The sequence below is a fragment of the Hyperolius riggenbachi genome, chromosome 2 (genome assembly GCF_040937935.1).
Source record: "Hyperolius riggenbachi isolate aHypRig1 chromosome 2, aHypRig1.pri, whole genome shotgun sequence".
Classification (NCBI taxonomy): Eukaryota; Metazoa; Chordata; class Amphibia; order Anura; family Hyperoliidae; genus Hyperolius; species Hyperolius riggenbachi.
The window spans coordinates 279,904,827-279,925,724 of NC_090647.1; the positions used below are offsets into that span (position 1 = coordinate 279,904,827).

Here is a 20,898-nt window from a genome sequence, read left to right on the forward strand (position 1 = left end):
GAATTTAGAGCACACAAAGATGAAATACTGCTGCTCTTCATTTTAATGTTCACAACAGCAGCAAATAATCTGCTGGATGTATAAGTAGAGTTCATTCGATTTAATGCCAGGACGACTTCCTTAATGTGGCAAAACGGACTCATTTAGCTTGAGGGACAACATCTAAAATGCAGCTCTTTTCTGTGCCTTTTGCAGAGGATAGACTAATCTTCCATGCCTATGTAAGGCTGCAGAGAGGGGATTTCTCGGCTAATTAGAAGTCACTAGAGGTCAGCAATGAGCACAGAACTGCAAGGAAGATGGGAAGATGGCCGCCCGGAACGGGGTGAGGCAATTATAGATGCAGTGTACGTATGTCCCGCAACCTGACTACATTATAAGCAGACACCCCCACTTTTGGGAAGATTTTTTGGTCTCAAAAATTTGGCTTCTATATACAGTAATTTGTCACTAGTGAAAATCTCTGTAATATGGCTGTTCTGGCTTAGATAATATTACTCTGTTACATGCTCTGCCTGTGGAGTGTTAATTCGGACCATGAATGTACTATCTTGCTTCACCTCATTTTTGTTGAATCTACTTGTTCCTCAGACTCCCTTTTTGCAAGTTGTTACTCCATATAAGTTATAAGTTAGTATGTGATTAAATGTACATAGCTGCTTGAACAGAACACTTTTTGATAGGATGATTATTGCAATCAATGGCAGCTGCTTATAGGATTTATTGAACACTTTTAAATAACTCCATAGTGGCATATATTGGCATTTGCGAAGAGTGTGCAGAAGGACTGAATTTAACATTCTCTACTTTTGCCGGGACTACTTTTCAGTATAGAGATGTGTTAAGTCTGGAGCCCCATCAAAAGTAGCTTGGTATTTACCAATAAGGCTCAACCTTGGTCCACTGATCTGACCAATATGAACACTTGGCTGGGAAAGATTTTCACTTCACATCACATACAGTCCGTATCACATACATAAAACAGGGAAAGGCACTCTGCATTACATACTCGTGGGAGGCCAGGGGGGAGACATTGGGAGTTAAATTTGGGTCACTCATTATTTGGCTTTTTAAGGGGGGAAAGTTGGGGGGTTGGCTTATACTCAAGTTATACGGTATGTGTAGCTTATAACCATCAGTAGAACTCAGCAAAGCAGATCCTGGGTTTCTTTCAGTTCTCAGTGAATTTTTTCACTGCTGGAGTGAGGCCTGGTTTCCACTTGTAAGGAAAACGTACCACTTGCATTCAAAAATCGATCAGTTTGCTGCGTTTTGACAAACAGTACACAAATTCCTAACCTACTGCATTTTTCCAGACTAGCAGATGTGATTCCCATAGAGACCTATGGTAGAAATTTATATGCCCCAGACATGAAGGAGATGGGAAAACAGAGCGGAGACTGAGCTGGGCCACTCCGCTCTGAGCTGAACAGACTGCCACAAGTGGAACTGAGCCTTGCACAATAATCATTTGCTACAATCATGGGGTCATCAGCCAAAATTGAGCACTCTCTGCCTTATCTCAGTATTAAAATCGTTTTTTATGCCTAGCATTTCCTGCACAAATGTCTACTGTGTTTTAGCAAGACTAAGAAGGTGTAAGAAATGTAGAGCTCAATACAAACATTTCTACAGCAGAGTTCATAGCTGAGAATATAATAGCTGTGTTTACACAGTGTTTGCATGAAAAGCCACACAACACTTTTCTTGGTTACTCAAAGGGTGAACACAGCTGTGACTGAGCAGTGGAACTATTTCACAATAGCTCTAGTTAAAAGATATCCATAGTAACCAATATTTCTCAAATGTCTGAGGTCCTGGAATACTTGTTACAAGATGGAAAATAATGTCCCACAACAAAATAAGAACAAGGTGTTAAAGTTGTAGGCAATATGGCTCTTAAATGGTACAAAAAAGTAACTAACATTTGGTCACAGAACACAAATTGAGCATGCTTTTAATCTACGGAAGTTCCCCCAATATGAATGCTGCATGGCATGTATGACGCTGCATGGCATGTGTGATACCGCAGTGTTCTCCCCAGGCTCTTTAAGCCAGGTGCTCCAGCCGGCTAATTGTGGTGAGCACCTGCCTGCCACCGGCTCTCCTCCCCACCCTCCTGTGCTGTAAACAGAGTTTTGCAGAGAAGAACAGGCCCTGCATTGCCCCTACGTGTCCTACCCAGCTAGAAAAGAAATCTGGGGAGTACACGGATACCGGATGCTGCATGGCATGTGCTATACTGTGCAAGGTGGCGGGGAACAGCTGTACTCTGACAAGTTTCTGTTGTGGCAATCTGTGCTGCAGGGAGAGGCTTTAGCTGACTTCAACTAAGGCTCGGCTCACACAGGCGACTGTTGGCATTCAGGAATGTTGGTTACCATTGGGATTGACCAATGCCTGCATTGAGATGAATGAGAGAGTTTACCGGTGACTGTAAAAATGTTGCGGTCCATCAACATTTTTGTCACGTTTATTGTAGCGTCCAACAGTCGTTGCATTTGACGTTTCAGTCATCTTCATGAGGCTCAAGAGAAGATGACGGAATGATGGGAGCCGATGCCAAACTCTTTTCTGCTCAGTAGCAGAAAAACTTTTACCATAGGTTAAACCCACCACCCGCAGAAGCCCGTGTGAACCGGCCCTAACCTAGGAAAAAAGTAATGCACAGAAAGAAAAACAAACTACCGCTCACAGCCTGCAGAGGAATAGGAAAACAAACAAAGTTTATGTTATTAGCAATTTTCTCCTTTATGTTTCCCCCTGCCCACTCATTCATGCTCTCCTATTCTACTCTCTACCTTGCCTCACTCAATTATTTTCTGCATATTTGAAATGTAAATGTTATCAACCACTTTTATTAAAAACAATGTACACATTATATTGTCTATGCACTTTTGGCACTACACGCCTTAATCTGTCATCCTCTAAACAGAGATGCACTCTGTCTTTGTCATTGCAGATATCTGTAATAATGAACCCTTCATAACATCAAATTACTCTGTAAAAGCTCTGAAGATGGGCGACTTGAAATGAGTGATACATTTAGTACTGTACAGAAATAGTAACAAAAAATAAACATGCACATAGATAAGGGTAGAGGCGCTCCACAAGACTATTGGTAAGCTGCTTCTCATACAAACACCTTTGCTGCTGTGACCAGGATAGATCCTTTCCACCTCAAAAATAGCCAGTCATGCAACATCACAGCGCCAGGGATTATGTTGGTTACAGCCAATCCAATCCACCTCCAGGGATAGCTCTTTCACATCTGCATTCCTCCTATGTGACTCAATGTACCAAACAGAGAAGCAGAAAGAATGTTCCCTCAGTGGATATATCAACTTTTATTTCTCCATGCAAGACACACCAATAAAAGATAACAGATAACTTACATCAGGAGGGTCCCATGCCAGTATAGGATCCCCTCTGGATATATCGCTTCCCACCCTTGTGGTACTCTGAACTTTAGGAAAGCAATCAGCAGTGTCCAGCCTGCTCTCGCCCCGACTAGTTTCGGCCTTCCGCCGTCATCAGGGGCGTCATTCCCTGATGACGGCGGAAGGCCGAAACTAGTCGGGATGAGAGCGGGCTGGACACTGCTGATTGCTTTCCTAAAGTTCAGAGTACCACAAGGGTGGGAAGCGATATATCCAGAGGGGGTCCTATACTGGCATGGGCAAGAAGGAAGGGGCGCTCTGAGACTTCTAATATTTCAAATGGAAGCTCCAATAGGAGAGGTCTCACCTTATTCAACTGTGGCCGGCACAGCATACACAGCCCCGGTAAGCATGCGTCCCTCTTAACCTAGCCGGGGACCGGGCTCTCTGCTCAAGCGTGGCGGATGTGACGTCACTCCTCACGGACCTCCTCACCGCTGTTGCTGGGGAGACCAAGCAGATGCCAGTAACACCCACAGGAGACACGCGGTGTAGGCGTCAATATTTCCGCATGGGATAAAAAGTATTTGATAAGATCCGCTATGAACGCGGTAAAGATGCGTTTATATGGCAGTTGCGTGATATCCACGCTAAAAAAGCCGCATAGGAAGGATTGAATTTGAAAAAAAACGCTATATACGCTGCTATAATTACGCTTACAAAACAGAAATTCAAAAGGTATAAAAATTTATTTTAAAAGACAACGCGTTTCACAGAGGTACATCCTCTGCTTTATCAAGTCATTTATCATATTATATTGTCCACAGTTCATTATATAACGAACTGCAACCAATCAGCTCTGTGTGGGGCGGGGGGAGGGTTAGAAAATTACCATATTGATCCTAAGACAAGGATCTGTTTCACATAATGCCCTAAATAGAAGGGCAGGATATACATTGCACAAAGCACCTCAGTGGAAAGTGCCCATTATGTTGATCAGAGGATACTAGAAAATAAGGGGACCCACATACCACCAAATTACCGTCCGTGTGCAAGTAACCATCAGTCCCAGAGGGAGGAAAAAGCAAGAACAAGAAAGGGGAACAAAAGGGGAAAAAACCTGTGCATTGTATGTCCCCAATATATAAGAGATGGAATAAATATACTGTTTATCCTCACACAATGCCCATAGGTTACATCCAACCAATCTGTACCACATGAAAACCAATACAAAGTACATACACATACCATAGATTCCATTTGTAATCCCAAAGACATTGGCCCCAAGTATAACTCTACTCCAACTAATGTACTATTGGCTGCAGATGGCTCATTTCTTCTAGACATTTATTCAAGCCCCCTGGTTCCAAAGTCCCCAACTTTAAATAGCCGCGTATATAGCGGTTTTTTTCAAATTCAATCCTTCCTATGTGGCTTTTTTAGCGTGGATATCACGCAACTGCCATATAAACGCATCTTTACCGCGTTCATAGCGGATCTTATCAAATACTTTTTATCCCATGCGGAAATACTGACGCCTACACCGCGTGTCTCCTGTGGGTGTTACTGGCGTCTGCTTGTTCTCCCCAGCAACAGCGGTGAGGAGGTCCGTGCTTATTCCTACAGTGAACTATCCCAGGGAGCAGCCAAGCAACAAGTGGCCTGATCGCACTAACTCTGGGGAACTTTCACTACCCTACATGCACTTTGTTCTATACTGGCATGGGACCATCCTAATGTAAGTTATCTGTTATCTTTTATTGGTGTGCCTTGCATGGAGAAATAAAAGCTGATCTATCCACTGAGGGAACATTCTTTCTGCTTCTCTGTTTGGTGCATTGAGTCACATAGGAGGAATGCAGATGTGAAAGAGCTATCCCTGGAGGTGGATTGGATTGGCTGTAACCAACATAATCCCTGGCGCACCCAGTAGAGAAAACAGCAAACCTGGCACCAGTATGCAGTAATCCAATATTCCTTTTAATCCAGCAAGTACACGCAATACATTAGGAGCACAAAGAGGTCGGCCTCTTTGTGCTCCTAATGTATTGCGTGTACTTGCTGGATTAAAAGGAATATTGGATTACTGCATACTGGTGCCAGGTTTGCGGTTTTCTCTACTGGGTGATACTGAAGTGTACATAACCTAGAGCACAGTGGATTGCAACCAAGATCCAGCGGCTGTATCCAGTCTATTGAGTGCCAGTTTTACTGTTTTTTTCTTCTTTAATTGCAAATAATCCCTGGCGCTGAGATATTGCATGACTGGCAAAAAATAAACATGCATTTTCTATATAACGCCAATACAAACATGTACCGGTATAGGTCTGTCCAAAATATAAAGAACAACATAAGTTTAAAAACAACTTACCAAATACAGAAGAAAGGTATGAAGACCTGTTCCAAGTCCCACAGAGGACAAAATTCCTAAGCCTACCCAGTAGGCACACCATAAAAATTTCTTCTCAATATACTGTACATACTGCAAGACAAAGATTACAATAAAAATGATCTCTTCCACTACGCTTATAACACAAAATCACAAGATTTAGGACTAGTAAAAAATAGAATGGATGAAAAACCTAAACCTGTTATCTTCCTTCTTTAAAAGATACCCGAAGTGACATCTGACATGATGAGATAGACATGGGTGTGTACAGTGCCTAGCACACAAATAACTATGCTGTGTTCCTTTTTTTCTTTCTCTGTCTGAAAGAGTTAAATATCAGGTATGTAAGTGGCTGACTCAATCCTGACTGACAGGAAGTGACTACAGTGTGACACTCACTGATAAGAAATTCCAACTATAAAAACACTTTCCTAGCAGATAACGGCTTCTGAGAGCAAGAAAGAGATAAAAAGGGGAATTTATTATCAATGAGGGTCACACTGTAGTCACCTCCTGTCTGAGTCAGGACTGAGTCAGCCACTTACATACCAGATATTTAACTCTTTCAGGCAGAGAAAGAAAAAAGGAACACAGCATAGTTATTTGTGTGCTAGGCACTGTACATACACATGTCTATCTTATGTCACATGTCACTTCGGGTATCCTTTTAAAAAAAAGTTACTTTGACCCGTTTACCAAAACAGACCCTGTAGTGGTTAATTGTGTGCTAAAAACGTAGTACTCAGACTCAATACATTACTCCCAACCCATGCGTCCACTGCAATGTGGATAGTCAGGGATTGCCAAAGGCATGGCCAGGAATAGGCAAAACTGAGGCTAAAAGTCTAAAGGCCTATTTCCACTAGTTTTGCATCAGTTCTGCATCAGTTTTTCTGCGTTCAGATTTCTGGATGTGGCTATTGAAACAACAAGTTACACATAAAAACTATACTAATAGAATTAGAAGTCACATGACTATGCTTTGTATTTCTAATTCGGAGTGCGGCGTTGTGCAGTTGGGGAGTATCAATGTTAAGAATTTGAGGGAAATAAAGCGAAGGTCAGACACAAGCATCAGATTAGGAATAGTGAACAGGTAAGGTTAGAGAAGGGAATAGAAGTTAGAGTCAGGCATTTCAAAGGTAAAAGTTAAAGGGATACTGTAGGAGGGTCGGGGGAAAATGAGTTGAAGTTACCTGGGGCTTCTAATGGTCCCCCACAGACATCCTGTGCCCATGCAGCCACTCACCGATGCTCAGGCTCCGCCTCCGGTTCACTTCTGGAATTTCAGACTTTAAAGTCTGAAAACCACTGCGCCTGCATTGCCGTGTCCTTGCTTCCCCTGGATGTCACCAGGAGCGCACGGTGCAGGCACAGACCATACTGGGCCTGCGCAGTACGCTCCTGGTGCCATCAGTGGGAGTGAGGACACGGCAATGCAGGCGCAGTGGTTTTCAGACTTTAAAGTCTGAAAATCCAGAAGTGAACTATAGGCGGGGCCGGAACATTGGGGAGCGACTGAGCGGGCACAGGATGTCTGTGGGGGACCGTTAGAAGCCCGTGGTAACTTCAACTCATTTTCCCCCGACCCCCCTACAGTATCCCTTTAATGTTGAGCCAACAATGAAGGGTTAAGATCAGGGAATATTAGGCAGGGGAAAAGGCACTTCAAGATTATTTGGATTAATAGTCTAGACTTGATATCTTATGCCACAGAATAGGTTGGCACTTCATAAATCAATAATAATAATAATAATAATAATAATAATAATAATAATGATGATGATGATGTTAATACCACAGTGCCAGCTTATTACACAAAATGAATTGGCCCCTTTGAGGAACTAGTTTAGATGTCAAATCAAAGCGGATGATAAAAATTTGAATTTCTTTATCTCTAGTGTCTGACTAAACCAAAATATATATATTTGTTCATTTTTAAATATTTGTGGAAAGGCATCAACATACAGATAGAAAGTGAAACAGTGGTCATACCTGTTGATGTGCTCCTTCAATGTAATACGCCACTGTAAGAATTGAAAACAGAAGCAATGATGACCCCACTATCCCACGGCGTTGCCACAATCTAGGGAGAAAGAAAATATAGATATTTATCAGATCTTAATTCATAAATAATGATACTTCAAGAGCACGTTGCACAATATGTTTACTATAATTACACAAATTCAGATGTGCTTTGTTATCTCAGGATGCATTATTCAAATACCTTTTATTTTTTCATTAGCAGACAAATAACAGGATTGGTACACTATATATTACTTTTTCCCCCCTTTGTTGCTGTCGCTTAAAAAGGTAGTAAAAATCTGGCAGGTTTTGGACTGATCCATCTTCTCATGGGGAATTCTCAGCATTTCCCTTATTTTTTACAAAACCAATCATTGGAAAAGATCTACGGTATACAAAGATGTCAGCCAGCTTCCCAAGTATCTTGCACACTCTTTTGGCAGTTGGACTGAGCAACCGATGTTCAGCAAGTCCTTTTGAAAATAAAGAAAACCCTGAGATCCCCCATGAGGAAATGGACTAGTCCAGAACCTGTCAGATCTGTACTATCTACTGTAAGTGGTGGCAACATATGAAAAAAAGTAATTTTTTTTTTTATAATAGGTCCTTTAAGTTGTGATTTTTGTTGTTGGAGTCATATCTGCTTAGGCCACAAGCCTTATGTGGCATTTAAAAGCCAGTACAATATTGACATAGCAAGGCAAACACAGCCACACTTTATAAACGAGTACTACACTGTACTGGGTTACAAACTGTAAAGTCTTTAAGTTTCTCTAAAGTCAGGTATCTCATCTAATCCATCTGACCTTTAAAAGTCAACACACATTGTAAAATAGTGTGGCTCAAATTCTTCATGGAGTGTATACAGTTCTCATGAGGCTTCACAGTTTGTTGCCACACCAATGCATTAGCAAAGCAAAATTTACGGTATTTAAGGTTACTAAAATTTTGGCAGTACCAGTACCTCCACTGCCTGCAGCTCCGGTATCGGGTCCCGTTAGTTTGGCCAGTCTGCGCAAGTGAAGTGCTCTCTCTACGTAACTCTCCAGCGGCCGTTGAATATGTAGAGAGCGCACTTCCACTTGCGAAGACTGGCCGAACTAATGGGACCCAATACTGGAGCTGCAGGCAGTGGATGACGCAGGCGTGGGAGTGATCCGTGCACATGGGGCTGGAGGAAGCCCAGGTATGTATAAATCTTTTATCTAGGTTCATCTCTGGTACACTTTAAAGTACCGTAGAATCCAATATCTTTTTGAAGTGTGCAAATCTTGATCTCAATTTTATCCCTTTCCTTCCATTTTACAGTATAGGATGACAGAATGAAAACAACCTTCCAACTCCTTGTTGCTAAAATAGTTATCCTACCGGCCTTTGTCCCAAAGCCATGTTATCTACAAAAAATGATACCGATTCTCCACCAGGTTGCAATACTGTTAATAACAGAAGCAGATGTATTGCATGGATCTATGCCATACCTAGTTCAGAAGGATCTAGGCATATGAGATCAGTCCAATTGTAACACAGAACATTCTTGTTTTGTTTACTCAAAGGCTGTTTTTCTTTTTCTCTGTACATTTACCGTAATAAAAATCTGACAGCGGGAGAGCAGAGTGTGCAACAACTTTTCACTCAGTGCAATAAAGTGATGAGGCAAAAAAGCATTGAAAGTAATTCAAGGAAGAGAGAGCAGAGGCCGGCACTGCATGCTAAATTTTTATTCCAAAACAGCAAACTAACATATGAGTAAATGACTAGCAAAATGCACAGCTAGTGGGTGCCCAGACAATGGCCATCTGCTCTCTCTCTTTTCCCTAAATGACATGTCTGCTTTGCTTTACCAGAGCACACATGCTACGTGCATGACATATCTGTATGTAAAATGGACGGATTGTGAATTTCAATGGAACACTATTGCGAATTGTAATTGTAAAATGTAAACTCTCCCTGGCAAAACGTTACGCATCTTTTTGTATCTCACACTCGACTAATGTTTGTATACTTGCTACAGCCTTCACATCATTGACAAATAAACCGCACTAAATTTTTGCAGCAGTGCCAAGTTTGCTTATGTCTCCTGTTAAATGTGATAGGCTAAAAGGTGTTTTTTTTTTATATACATACATATGCACAGGGCGAGATACTGGTTGCTTGGCAGTTTGAAACAGACGTTCTACAATGCAACAAGGTTCACAGAAAGGAAACTGTCACAACATCACACTGTGGGAGGGGTTTCACCACAATATCAGCAACACAGACCGCCTTGATCTATTTGTGGAAAGGTTCTGTTTCTAATGGGAAAGGGTGTATCAGCTACTGATTGGGATGAAGTTTAATCCTTGGTTGAAGTTCATCTTTAAAGTCTCAATTACAGTACAACCCTCAAGCCACCAGTAACTGTCTCCCCACAGTTTAGAGACCATCACTAGCTAGCACAAAGTTTGCTCTTTTACCAGCCTTCTGACCACTAGATGGCAGTGCACTGCCCCACTGAAGGGAAACATTGTCTTCTTCCATTTCAATATACAAGCCTTCAACAGTACAAAACCACTGTAGAAGGAGGTAGGTTTTGGAATAGGAAGAAAAAGGGTGGGGGGGGGGGGGGGGGGAAGTGTTCATAATAGATATGCTTCACTTTAACAATGATGGTGTACATTAAAAGTCAACTTCATCTGTAATAGCCTAACTGGTTCATTTGCTTTCTTCATAACTTTGGCCATACCTAACTGTAAACTAGAGATGAAGCCAAATATGCTCATGCCCCTCCATGAAACTGACAAAAATTGTTGGCACCCAGTATTGGTTATTCTGTTTTTAACAAAAAATAAGACTTTGCTTTAGAGTTTAGATTAAAAAAAAACTGTGTAGACATACATATATTTGTGTGTTCTGCCACCAATGCTTATGCATGTGGAATTGTGTACAGTTTAGGTAGCATTACACAGCATAACCAAACTGTTTCAATCTTTATATTAACTCCACGGATTAGTCATTCATCTTTGTCGCTTGAAGTGTTTTTGCTGAACTAACGAGCTTCCAGTTGCAAAGTCCTGAGATAGATAGTCCTAATAGTTGCCACGTCATCTGTAAACTTCAGATAATAAGCCCTTGAGCTAGAAAAAGGAGATTGTGAGAAATTAAGCACTCATTTCAGGCACAGTTTTGCTTATGAACTGCCTGGGCTGTTTTTGCAGTCTGCTTTGCATGACCAATATGAAGCCGGATGCTCTGGCTTAATCTACGTATGAGCTTTGCATACAACTCGGCAGCTAGTTTGCTAAAGCCTGTGGCTTATTGAACTTATATACATGGCATTTACTGGTACTTTCACCAGAGACTACTATTCCTTTGCACGTCATTGACCATTAAAAGCAGTTTGCTTGTGTGCTTGCATGATACAATTGTACACTCTGGTGCTGGGCTTCAGGCGTCATTTTCCTATAGCCCTTCTGCCTGAATCTACCGAGACTCCCGCAGCCTGGAACTGCAAAGGTACAGCCGGTGAAGTGGCGCAGTATCCGTGGGAAGATGCAACGCCAGTTCACCTACTGGGGGGCAATATCTGCGGCAGTGTAGCCTGCCCTGCATCATCGGGCCGGATGAGACAGCCATGCGGGCCAGGTAAGGCCCGCAGGCGGTAGTTTGCCCACCTGTTACAGACACACATTTTCAAAAACACTGGATACAGCAAAACAGAAAGATTTATTCAACAGTACGTTACTAAATTATTGTCTGTATTAAGATACGTACTTTAAGCTCCATTCCTTCAAGGTTATCAGGGTTTCAAGAAAAAAATACTGCAAGGTAATTAATGGCTTCCTCCAGAGAACAATACTCTGACGTTCTTCTCGGTCCCTTCTCTTCTTTTCATTCACAGAAGGATCTAAAAAGAAGCACGCAATCTTTATTTAAAAAATACTTATTGATGTCCCCATCCAGGCATTACAATTCACAGTACACTCACAAAAGGGATAATTTATATGAAACAATATCTGTGTCTTCAGAATTTACAAACTTTTGGGTTTAGTTAGACTCTGTTTTTCAACCTCACATCCCCATGCTGGTGTTGATAGAAGCATATCTATCTCTCCTTGCTCCACCTCTGGTCCCCGCATCTCCCAGACAGCTTCTGAACTGGCCACTAGAGCTCCAAGCTCACTGTTATGTGACTGCAGCGAGCCTGCAGTTCTAGCGGCCAGTCTCACTAGTTGCAGGGTAGACGCATGGATGCAAGCTAGAGCGAGGACAGCTTGCTATGCATTCACCAGCATGCTCTGCATAGGGGGACCCCATCTTAGTATATAACTCATGTATAAGAAAACTCACCCACTTTAAACGAAATGGTTGGTTTATCCAAGGTGATATACAATCGTAAACAGTGCCATAGGAAAAATACCTGGGCTCTGGCTAAATCGGATTCTGCTACGACGTGTCAGAAAAGTCCTGCTTCTGGTGTCTAACTGACCAATTTTATACTTTAAAGAGACTCTGAAGTCTCCCTATAATGAGGTTTTTAGTTTAAAAACCTCATTAACATTATAGTCCGACCTAAAACGCAGCAGAACCGCGGCTGAAAAACCCCTCGATCACCCCAAACTCACGGGGGTACATGGAGGCAACTTCCGCATAGAGGCAGCGCAGCTCTGCCTCTATGCGCGTCAATCAGCGCCGATCGCCGCCTATCCCCGCCCTTCTCAGTCTTCCTTCGCTGAGAGAGACAGGGGAGAGGCGGAGATACACGCTGATCGACGCGCATAGAGGCGGGAGCAAAATCCACGACCAAGAACGTTTCAGCACGTCATCGATTCGCCAACAGGAAGTGAGCGTCACTTCCTGCTTTGTCTGCTACCAGACAGGGATTACCGCATACTAACGTGGGAATCCCCAAAGGCCTGTTTTTGGCAGTGCGGTGCAGCCGAGGCTACCGCCAATATTCACTATGAAACCGGCCTGAGGCATAATCCTATTCCTCTGTATTAAGGCTGGAAACTTTTCCCATCACCAATAAATCATAAGGTTCTGTAACTATAAATGAATGTCTCTGGACTTCCATAGTAACTGATTTCTGTATTAGAACATCCTCCATCCTGACCGGGCCCGCTAACCAATATGACGCATTACATAGGCCTCTGGGCAGGAGCGCCTCTAGCCATTTTGTCACTCGCGAGAAAACCTGTGGCGTTCCCAGCCCCCACCCCCCAATGAAAAATAGTAATGCGGCAGCGTTTCAGTAGAAAATAATCGTAATGCGGCAATGTTTCACCAGAAAATAATCGTAATGCAGCAGTGTTTCACCAGAAATTACACTTCTTGCTGCAGCGTTTCACTAGAAAATACACATAATGTGGGCAGCTTTTCACCAGAAAATACACATAGGCAGAGCTCCTCTCCCCCCCTCCCCCTTCCCATTAGTTCCCCCTAATATCCACAAAGTAAAGGAGAAGAAGCCGGCACCATCAAATGTATCTAATGCTCTTTATTCGAAGCCTTGCTCCTCTTTTTCAAGCTGGTAATGCACAGCAAAGCTTGAAAAAGAGGCGCAATGCTTCGAAACGTCCAATGCTGTATGCATATTTAAGAGATAAAGAGCATTAGATACATTTGATGGTGCCGGCTTCTTCTCCTTTATTTTGTGGATCCGGAGTGTTGCTGGACAAGCCAAGGCACGTCACCACTGATAAAATATAGGGGAGTACTCCACTACTACCACTACAGGTTCCACCCTAATATCCCTAATACCTGCCTGCACCTTTAAGAAAAAAAAAACATTTACTCACCTGCAGAAGACTCTGCTCCTTCCTGTGCCCAGCAGCTCCCCCAATGATCTTCGTGCAGTAACTGCGGCTGCAAAACTCCCGCGCTGATAGAGCAGGGCTATGTGAAAATTGCACCCGAAGCCCTGCAATGGAGACAAATAGTTTCCAGTGCAGGGCTTCGGACGCCATTTTCCTGTAGCCCTGCTCTGCTTGCCAGAACCCACAAACTCCACAGGCTGCAGAAGTGAGCTTACGGGCTGCGGCCAGTGAACTCGTGCGGCGTCTAATAGACGCCTCAAGCCAGTTCACCACCTGGGGACACACCATCGGGCAGGGGGGTAGACGCAGTCCCACCCCCCATGCCTCACCTGCACAGCACTAGTGACCACCTGGTCGGCCTGGTGGACCAGGCGCCTCTGCAAGAGTCAGAAGGAGGCACAAAGGGGAACACAAGGAGTCACAAAGGAGGACAAAAGGAGTCACAGGGGGACTAAACGAGGCACAATAGGGGACAGAATGAGGCACAAAGGGGGGCAGAAGGAGGCACAGGGGGACTGAAGAAGGCATACAGCGGGACATAGGGAGGCACAGAATGAGGTATGAAGGTCAGAAGAAGTCGAAAAGGAGGACAGAAGGAGGCACACAGGGGGACAGAATGAGGCACAATGGTGGACAAAAGGAGGCACAATGGTGGACAAAAGGAGGCACAATGGTGGACAAAAGGAGGCACAATGGTGGACAAAAGGAGGCACAATGGTGGACAAAAGGAGGCACAATGTGGGAAAGAATGAGACACAAAGGAGGGCTGAAGGAGGCACAGGAGGATTGAAGGAGGTACACAGAGGGGCAGCGGGAGGTACAGGGGGACAGAAGAAGGCATGATGGCCAAAAGGAGGCACAAAAGAGGACAGAAGGAGGCACAAAGGGACTAAAGGAGGGGGCACACAGGGGGATAGAAGGAGGTACCAAGTGGGGCAGAAGGAGGCACAAAGTGGGGCAGGAGGCAGCACAATGGGGACAGATTGAGGCACAAAAGGGCACAAAAGGGGACAAAAGGAGGCGCACAGGGAGCCTGAAGGAGGCGCACAGGGAGCCTGAAGGAGGCGCACAGGGAGCCTGAAGGAGGCGCACAGGGAGCCTGAAGGAGGCGCACAGGGAGCCTGAAGGAGGCGCACAGGGAGCCTGAAGGAGGCGCACAGGGAGCCTGAAGGAGGCGCACAGGGAGCCTGAAGGAGGCGCACAGGGAGCCTGAAGGAGGCGCACAGGGAGCCTGAAGGAGGCGCACAGGGAGCCTGAAGGAGGCGCACAGGGAGCCTGAAGGAGGCGCACAGGGAGCCTGAAGGAGGCGCACAGGGAGCCTGAAGGAGGCGCACAGGGAGCCTGAAGGAGGCGCACAGGGAGCCTGAAGGAGGCGCACAGGGAGCCTGAAGGAGGCGCACAGGGAGCCTGAAGGAGGCGCACAGGGAGCCTGAAGGAGGCGCACAGGGAGCCTGAAGGAGGCGCACAGGGAGCCTGAAGGAGGAGCACAGGGAGCCTGAAGGAGGAGCACAGGGAGCCTGAAGGAGGAGCACAGGGAGCCTGAAGGAGGCGCACAGGGAGCCTGAAGGAGGCACAAAGGGAGCCTGAAGGAGGCACAAAGGGGACAGAAGGCGGCACAAAGGGGACAGAAGGTGGCACAAAGGGGACAGAAGGCGGCACAAAGGGGACAGAAGGCGGCACAAAGGGGACAGAAGGCGGCACAAAGGGGACAGAAGGCGGCACAAAGGGGACAGAAGGCGGCACAAAGGGGACAGAAGGCGGCACAAAGGGGACAGAAGGCGGCACAAAAGGGACAGAAGGCGGCACAAAGGGGACAGAAGGCGGCACAAAGGGGACAGAAAAAAGAACAAAAGGGGGGCAGAAGGAAGCACTGGGAGACAGTAGGAGGCACAAAGGGGGGCAGAAGTATGCACAAAAGGGGGACAGAAGGAGGCAAAAAGGGGGGACAGAAGACAGTAGAGGGGGACAGAAAGAGTTACAGGGAGACAGAAGAAGGCACAAAGGGGCACAGGAGGCGGCACAGGGGGGACAGAGGAAGGCACAGGGGGACAGATGTGGCACATGGGTATTGAAGAGGTACAAAGAGAGACAGAAGGAGGCACAGGGGGAAACAAGGAGGCAGAGTGGGATTGAAGGAGGGGCAGAGGTAGTACAAGGGGGCAAATAAAGGCAAAGGAGACATAAGGAGGCACAGGGGGACAGAAGGAGGCACAAAGGGGCACAGGAGGAAGAAGAGGTGTCAAGGGGGGCTGAAGGAGGCACATGGAGACAGAAGGAGGCACAAAGGGAGACAGAAGGTCAAACGGGGTCAGACAGACATGGGACTGAAGGAGGCACATGGAGACAGAAGGAGGCACAAAGGGGGAAAGAAGGATGCACAAGGCACAGAGGTGGCAGCTGCCTGCAACTTACGCTAAGTAGATGCAGCAGAAGCAAGTAACAGGACACACACGGGGTGAGGCTTAGTCTGGGGGGTGGGGCTTAATTTGGGGGCAGGGCTTAATCCAGCAACAAGGCACCCCCCCAGGACCAATGGCACTCCAGGCAATGGCCTGTACTGCCTATGCCTAGAGATGCCCCTGCCTCTGGGCATTACTCAGACTTACCCACTTCTAAATGCCTCTGGAAAGTGAGGATTAGGAATGGTCAATGAAATGTTAATAATTCTGAGTTGATGTAAATGAATGCAAATAATTGCTGCTTGCAAATAAATGCCTGAGAACTATAAAATATCATACAAAAAAATAGGAAATAGAAAAAGTAGGATGTGAGAGTTAGTTATTAAAAATAAAAGAAATCAAAGCTTTACTATCACAGATCTTTTGACACATGCATCTTATTTCAAAAGGCAGGCCTGCAATGCTGCAGAAAATCCCTGTGATTACTATAGTTACAGACAACATCTAATTAAAATGATCATCTGCTGATCTGACATCAGGTCTAGCATGGCTATTATTCTGCCCTTGCAGTGAGATGTGCTGGACTGATCTGGGCTGTCAGCACAGAACGTTTCCTCCTACACAGTGCAGCTCACTAGTTCCAGCAGGCCATTGCAGCACTGTGACAAGAGTAGCAGGTCTTTTGTTTGATTTACTTCACACAAACATTTTTCTAAGCTTCACTGGTTTTCCATTAACAAAGGTTTCATTTTCCTTCAAGAGGTGTTTCATTCAAGCAACCTGTGGAAGCCAGAGCTGCTGAATGCCACACAATATGCTAATCTATAATAAATTTTAACATTTGTAAGGAAATACCTGTAAAGCTCCCATTGTGTTGTTCCTTAGAGACTCCAACACGCCTTTGCTCACAGTCAGTGCCATTCTCTGCCATTTCATATGTCAGCTGAACTTCAGAATCTTAGAAGGAAAAAGAGAACACTGTCATAAAAGCTTGTCAAGCACTAGGTCCGATTGTGCTAAACACAGCCTAAGAAAACACAGATTTACATAAAAAGCATCCATATCTTCTCTATATATTGCAGCATTAAGCACCATAAATAAGTTCTTTATATGTGCGTTCTTGCTGGCTGCACTCCAGCCAAGCAGACGGGAGAGCAATCAGTTATGAAAAACATTGTGCAATAACCTAATTTCAACACAGCAAATGTTGGAACACAGTGAGTGGGATTTATTCCGGGATGCATGGAGAGTAACTTGAAATATCAGACACTTAATACTCTTTACAGGAAGGGTGTGTAAATCCCTGCAGTACACCAAACACTCAATGCTTTCCAGTGAAGTGAAATACAAAACTAGCTGTTATAAACGTAGAATGTCATGCAAACAGAAAAACTATTCTATCCTGTGCTTTACTGCACAGGAATCATCGAGCTTAGCAAGCTAACCTAGAGAAAAGCAAAGATGCACAAGAACACAAGTGTACTCTAAAGTAGTATAGGAACTCTATGAATTGTGCAGTTTAGTCTTTTTTACGTGCAGTGTTTACCACATGCCCACTTGCGTTTGTCAGGACATCTCCAGTATGCTTTACAGCAGCTGCTCTCAGACTGTGAGGCACAAGAGCAGGGGGCTGACACAGCAGACCGGAAACCAGCTCAATGAAATGAACTCTCTGACAGCCTGTGTGCTTTCCTATTGGTTACTCCAAACCTATGACTTTTGCAGATGGACCAACAGTAATGCAAAAGAAGGTGGGAAGCTGATGCTAGCATAATACAGAAGTGTAGTTTTGAAATACTACTGCTGGATACATAATTTGATGGCACCTTTAAAGCTTTACCAAGAAATAAAAATGTGCTTGTTAACCATAAACTTCAAGAATAACTTAACGACTGTGGCCAGTTTTTCTAACCCATACATTGGGCATCTTAACCAGTTCACCCCCAAGGGTTTTTATCCTAACGGACCAGGGCAATTTTCAGTTGTCAGTGCTCCTCCCTTTTATTCCCTAATAACTTTATTACTACTTATCACAATAAAATGATCTATACCTCATTTTTTCTGCCACCAATTAGGCTTTCTGTGGATAGTACATTTTGCTAAGAATTTTTTTTATTCTAAATGCATTTTAATGAGAAAAACAGAAAAAAAATCATTTCTCAGTTTTCAGCCATTATAGTTTTAAAATTAAACATTTTCCTGTGGATAAAACAAACACATTTTATTTGCCCAGTTGTCCCGATTATTAAACCGTTTAACTTATGTCCCTATCACAATGTATGGCGACAGTATATTATTTTGAAATATAAGTGTTATTTTTCTGTTCTGTTTTTTTTTTCTGGACATACCCTATGTAATAAATTAAAATTAATTTCCCCCCATAAAATATAGAATAAAAAAGCTGAGTCCCTAAGGCAACTATTTTTTTTATTTTAAACTGATTTTCTTTTTTGTACAAGTGTTTTTTTTTGGGGGGGGGGGGGGGGGGGGGAGGGTTGGAAGTGTAATTTTATTAATGATGTGTATATACTTGAAAATGTATGTATTTTGTAGGTGTAGTATACTTTTTGGCCACAAGATGGCGCTAGTGAACACGTTATAGGAAGTGTTCACTTTTTTTTTTTTTTTTTTACTACACTTTAATTGTCACATTTCCTGTTTTTGTGAATGGACGTAGCCGCTGTTCGCGGTCACGTCCATTCACTCCAGGCACTGCGATTGGGTAGAGGACCGTTCGGTCTTCTTCCCCAATCACCCAGCACGGGATCCCGACGGAAACAGCGGCGGTAGCGGCGCGCACACAGGGCGGTAGCAGCGGCGGGAATGCGCGACGTATTAAAACGTCATGTTGCCGTTAATAGCGGTAAGCATGATGTTTTAATACGATAGGATGCCGTTAAATGGTTAAAACAAGTTTTGCCTGCTAAATATCACCAGTTGCTTTCTCCAGAACAGTCTGACTCCCACTTACTTCTATAGGATGTTACTGTCTGATGCATAAAGGGCAAACACTTAACTCCGATAGTAAATTTAACTGCTATTGCACTATCACTATACCTAACCCTATTCTCCTGCAAGCTCTCCCTCTGTTGATGCCTTCCCCCAGCTGAACAATCTCACTTAAAGAGGAACTCCAGTGAAAATTATGTAATAAAAAAAGTGCTTCGTTTTTAAAATTATGTATAAATGATTTAGTCAGTGTTTGCCCATTGCAAAATCTTTCTTCTCTCTGATTTACATTCTGATATTTATCACATGGTGAAATTTTTACTGCTGGCAAGTGATGTCACTGGAAGTACCTGCTGCTTGCTTTTTTGGTAGTTGGAAACAGCTGTAAACAGCTATTTCCCACAATGCAATGAGGTTCACAGTCAGGAAACTGCCAGGAAAATGGTCCTCTCAGTCTTCTGTGGGAGGGGCTTCACCACAATATCAGCAGTGAAAGAGTTCAATGTGATGCCCCGCTCAACCTTGATATTAGTAACAGAGCTGGAAACAGGTAACTCATTCCCTAAACCGTAAATTCTCTAATAAGGTGAAGTTCCGCTCAATGGTCCAAAAAAAAAAAAGAAGAAGTATCAAAAGCTTTATTGAATACAGGTCACACGGCATAAAAGTTCACTAACATGTTTCGGACACACACTGGTCCTTAGTCATAGCATGAATCCAAGTTAAAACAATGAGATTAAATACAGAAAACCACACCCTTGTTTCAACTTGTTTCACAACAAAAATTGTTTGAAAATTGTGCTGCATAAAAGACCGCTGTTGAGCGTGTGTATGGGGCTTAAGACTTAAAATACATGAACAGTTGACCTTCTTATCCATCTGCCCTGAGCTGAGAAGTTATATTCTGACAGAAAAATGTTTATGACTGTAATTAGCTTATCAGTGATGTTTACTATATTGCTGACAAGCTACCAACATGACAGAAGCTGACACCTCCATGTCTAAAAATGAACTCTTTCATACAGCAAAATAAAGCAAGTAAAACCGCCTGGTTATTAATAGGTTTTGTACTATACACACATATGTTTATCTAATCATGTCACATGTTGCCTCAGGTACACTTTAAGCTGGCCATGCACTTATAGATTGCCACCCAATTCCTACTAAAAACTGCACACCAATTTGGGATAGATTCCAGTAGGGAATGTATTGAAATTCAATTGAACTGCAGCATTGCACTGTTCGATGCAGTTCAACACTATCGGCTATCAATTTGCCACCCCCAGCCTACCCCACCCCACCAATCGACCTAAATCTTCCATCCTGTCAGATCTATATTTTTGATTCAAATAAATCAAAAGTGGATTGATTCAACATTTTAGAGAAATCTATTCCCCGCAGATTGATCTGCAGGAAATTGAACAGAGAATGGATAAGTGTAGGAGAACCTTTAGATTTATTTTATAAAATGATATATTGAATAGGAAAACTATCTTTTCGTTTTGTATAAAGCATATATGGTATATACTTAATAGTAACAAAACATTACATAACTAGGATAGTTTACCTGTAAATGTTTAGTGAGCAGCACACTAGTTTTCCTATGCTAAACAACAATTACCACTTTGTTCCAGTCACAGAATACAGAATTAGCCTGGGTCCAGCAGAGATGGCACAGAATATACCCTGTGTGCCTGTGACAACAGCATTAACCCACCCCATGTGTCCTGTAATGCAATAACTTCACACAACATTGCCCCAGGAGCATTATACTGAAATCCAACTCCAGAGGCAAGCAATCCTTTCTGAAAAATATTAAGTGTGGAAAATACATATTCAAAAACATACATATGGCTAATATATAACCAATACTTCCCAAAGGAGAACATGCACATGCATATTGTATGTGATTGTTGAATTATCTTAACATGCACAATTAGGCATAAGCAAAAGATCAGACA

The 20,898-nt window shown here is 43.5% G+C and overlaps 1 protein-coding gene across 5 annotated transcripts in view; it reads right to left on the reverse strand.

Moving 5' to 3' along the window:
- The window catches only part of VMP1 (vacuole membrane protein 1), a 229,023-nt gene that overhangs the window by 168,067 nt on the left and 40,058 nt on the right, over positions 1-20,898 (reverse strand). For 3 of the 5 annotated variants that reach the window (XM_068268759.1, XM_068268760.1, XM_068268758.1), the window contains 4 exons: positions 16,844-16,945; positions 11,545-11,677; positions 7,765-7,855; positions 5,752-5,862 (listed from right to left, as the gene is read on the reverse strand). In XM_068268759.1, coding sequence (XP_068124860.1) covers positions 5,752-5,862; positions 7,765-7,855; positions 11,545-11,677; positions 16,844-16,919 — 411 coding nt within the window. In that variant the 5' untranslated portion in view covers positions 16,920-16,945. Of the gene's footprint in view, positions 1-5,751; positions 5,863-7,764; positions 7,856-11,544; positions 11,678-16,843; positions 16,946-17,035; positions 17,089-17,534; positions 17,554-20,898 lie in introns of those variants that run through there. The other 2 variants (XM_068268762.1, XM_068268761.1) reach the window with 2 other exon arrangements.